The following is a 3,000-nucleotide window of genomic DNA, read 5'->3' as shown; positions in this document are numbered from 1 at the left end:
AATTAAATATGAATAGTATCTGATGAAAACTAACTGCATAATGTACAATAAACAGACACAATTTGAAAATCTCTAGTACCCTCACAAAAGGATCCGGAGAGGATCCTCATTCAAGTCATACAGCCTTAATTTTGTACTAACATGATCACAGAAATAATTTAATATTTATTTTTTGCTTTGAATTTTCTACAGACGACAGGTCAAAATGGTGGAGGTGACGTACATAATTCCTATTCATAATTTGGGAAATTGTCACGGTCAAACCCATATCCTTTATAAATACTGAATTGGATCCTATTCGAGGCAATGCATCGGGATCCTCTTGATCGGACAACACAGATCGTTAGATTTTGATCTAACAGCTACAAACAAAAAGATTCCTCTAAAAGTTATAATAATTGTAGTCGTTGGATTGAAATCCAACGATCCGTGTTATCCGATCAGAGCATTCGAGGCATTGCCTCGAAGAGGATCCAATTCCTATAAATACCAACCCACATCTAGAGATAAGTCATATACATACAAACGAAAAACAATTTCCATTCAAAATATATGCTACAAATGGCATTTCCAAGGCTTCCACATATCTTACAGCTTTTAGTTCTTTTGGTTCTATCTACTTCATGGGCAACTTCAGCTGATCCTGAGAACTTTGTTCATTGCCTTCTAAACCATTCCCAACCTTCTCACCCAATTGCCCCAGCAATTTACTCTCCCAACAATGCTTCCTACTCATCCGTTTTGGAATCTTACATCCGAAACCTCCGATTCAACACATCTACAACCCGAAAACCCTTCCTCATCCTCACTGCATTGCATGAGTCCCACGTGCAAATATCCGTTGTTTGTGCCCAGATCCATAACTTCCAAATGAAGATTAGAAGTGGAGGCCATGATTACGAGGGTGTATCGTACGTGGCTGAAGTTCCATTCTTCATCCTCGACATGTTTAATCTTCGGTCCATCCACGTAGACATCAAATCCGAGACTGCATGGGTCCAGGCGGGGGCTACTCTTGGTGAAGTTTACTATAGAATTGCCGAGAAAAGCAAAACCCATGGCTTTCCCGCTGGTGTTTGCCCTACAGTTGGCGTTGGAGGCCATTTCAGTGGCGGTGGATATGGTAATATGATGAGAAAGTACGGCTTGTCAGTTGACAACATAGTTGATGCACAACTTGTGAATGTGCATGGTGAACTTCTCGACCGAAAATCAATGGGAGAAGACCTTTTTTGGGCCGTTACAGGAGGCGGAGGAGCCAGCTTTGGAGTTGTGATCGCGTATAAAATTAATCTTGTACGCGTTCCAGAAATAGTTACTGTTTTCAGGGTTTCAAGAATCCTGGAACAAAATGCGACAGACATTGTCTACCGTTGGCAATATATCGCGGATAAGCTTGACGATGACTTGTTCATCAGGCTTACCATGGATGTTGTAAATGTTACTAGTTCAAATAATAGTGGAGGAAACAATAAGACTCTTAGGGCTTCATTTATTGCCATGTTTCTCCGAGACTCTGAGAGGCTCCTTTCAATCATGAACAAGAGCTTCCCTGAATTGGGTTTGAAGCAATCTGATTGCGCCGAAATGAGCTGGGCTCAATCTGTGCTTTTCTGGACGAGCTTCCCAACTGGGACTGCTACTGAAGCTTTGCTTTCTAGAACACCTCAAGTTCTTACACGCTTGAAGAGAAAATCAGACTATGTCAAAAAACCAATTCCAAAAACTGGTTTGAAGTGGATTTTTCAGAAAATGATTGAGCTTGAGGCACCAATGTTGACCTTTAACCCCTACGGCGGAAAAATGAGTGAGATATCGGCGTCGGCAACTCCATTTCCTCATAGAGCTGGGAATCTTTGGAAGGTTCAGTATGCAACAAACTGGGACATACTAGGGACCAAGGCAGCAGATCATTATATTGAATTGACAAGAAAGCTCCACATGTACATGACTCCTTTTGTTTCCAAAAATCCAAGGGAAGCCTTTTACAACTACAAGGATCTTGACATTGGGATCAACCATAATGCTAATGGCATTTCAAGCTATTTGGAGGGGAGAGTTTATGGCATTAAGTACTTCAAGCATAACTTTGATAGGTTGGTGAATGTGAAGACCAAGGTCGATCCTGGTAATTTCTTTAGGAATGAACAAAGTATCCCAACCCTTCCACACTAAAGAGGAAATAGTTATAACTAGCATTATGATTGATTTGGTCATTGTTTAGCTTGTTTGTTATGTTCTTTTATGTATATCTTTAATATTGTTTGTAAAATAAAAAATTGTACTCTATGTTTTAATCAGCCAAAGAAATAAAGAAGAAGAAAGATATTGCTTCCAATATTCCAATTTGTTAGTACTTAATTATTACAAGTTTCAATAAAAATCACTCCAAAAATTGAAAAATTAGTAGGTTTTTCGGGGTTTCACTTTTCTATCTTCTTGTTAAAAAATTTACATGTTCATTTAAAGACATTCCGTCATACAAATTTAGTGGGGACTAATTGGCTTTTTTCTAACTTGCTTTGATCAACATGTTGTAAAGTTGAAGGCAATATTAATAGTGATTAGTAATGTAGATAAGTAAATTGTAATTAAATTATAGAACTTTGACACAACAACAGTTGTAATTAGATTATAAATACTTCCAATAATCTAGAAATAAGTACCACTAAACTAAAATGATCATATGCAGCTTTCTGCAACCTTACAAAATGCCAACTAGAGTTGCAACCATTGAAGGATGATTTGTCATATATATTATTCATATTCGTAATTTTTATTTGCTATTAAAAATTAATGCCATCCAAGATACTAGATAGCGGGCGTTACATTGGCAATACGTTGCAATGTTCAAATAGGGAAGTATTTAAACAAAAAGAAGAAAAAGGAGGTGATCTTATCCATTTTCTCATTTTACATCCTTGTTTAATATGGCCGTTGAATTGAATATAAATATAAAAAAAAAATTAAGTGACAAAAATAAGGGAAGAGGATCCTCTT

The 3,000-nt window shown here is 37.3% G+C and overlaps 1 protein-coding gene across 1 annotated transcript; it reads left to right on the top strand.

Moving 5' to 3' along the window:
- Window positions 1–508: 508 nt before the first annotated feature.
- Window positions 509–2,326, top strand: LOC137725753 (berberine bridge enzyme-like 8). The gene has a single exon (XM_068464531.1). The coding sequence runs from the start codon at window positions 553–555 to the stop codon at window positions 2,173–2,175; it is 1,623 nt and encodes a 540-aa protein (XP_068320632.1). The 5' UTR covers window positions 509–552; the 3' UTR covers window positions 2,176–2,326.
- Window positions 2,327–3,000: the final 674 nt, after the last annotated feature.

The sequence above is a fragment of the Pyrus communis genome, chromosome 2 (genome assembly GCF_963583255.1).
Source record: "Pyrus communis chromosome 2, drPyrComm1.1, whole genome shotgun sequence".
NCBI classification, from domain to species: domain Eukaryota; kingdom Viridiplantae; phylum Streptophyta; class Magnoliopsida; order Rosales; family Rosaceae; genus Pyrus; species Pyrus communis.
This window is presented reverse-complemented; position numbering and strand designations above follow the sequence as displayed.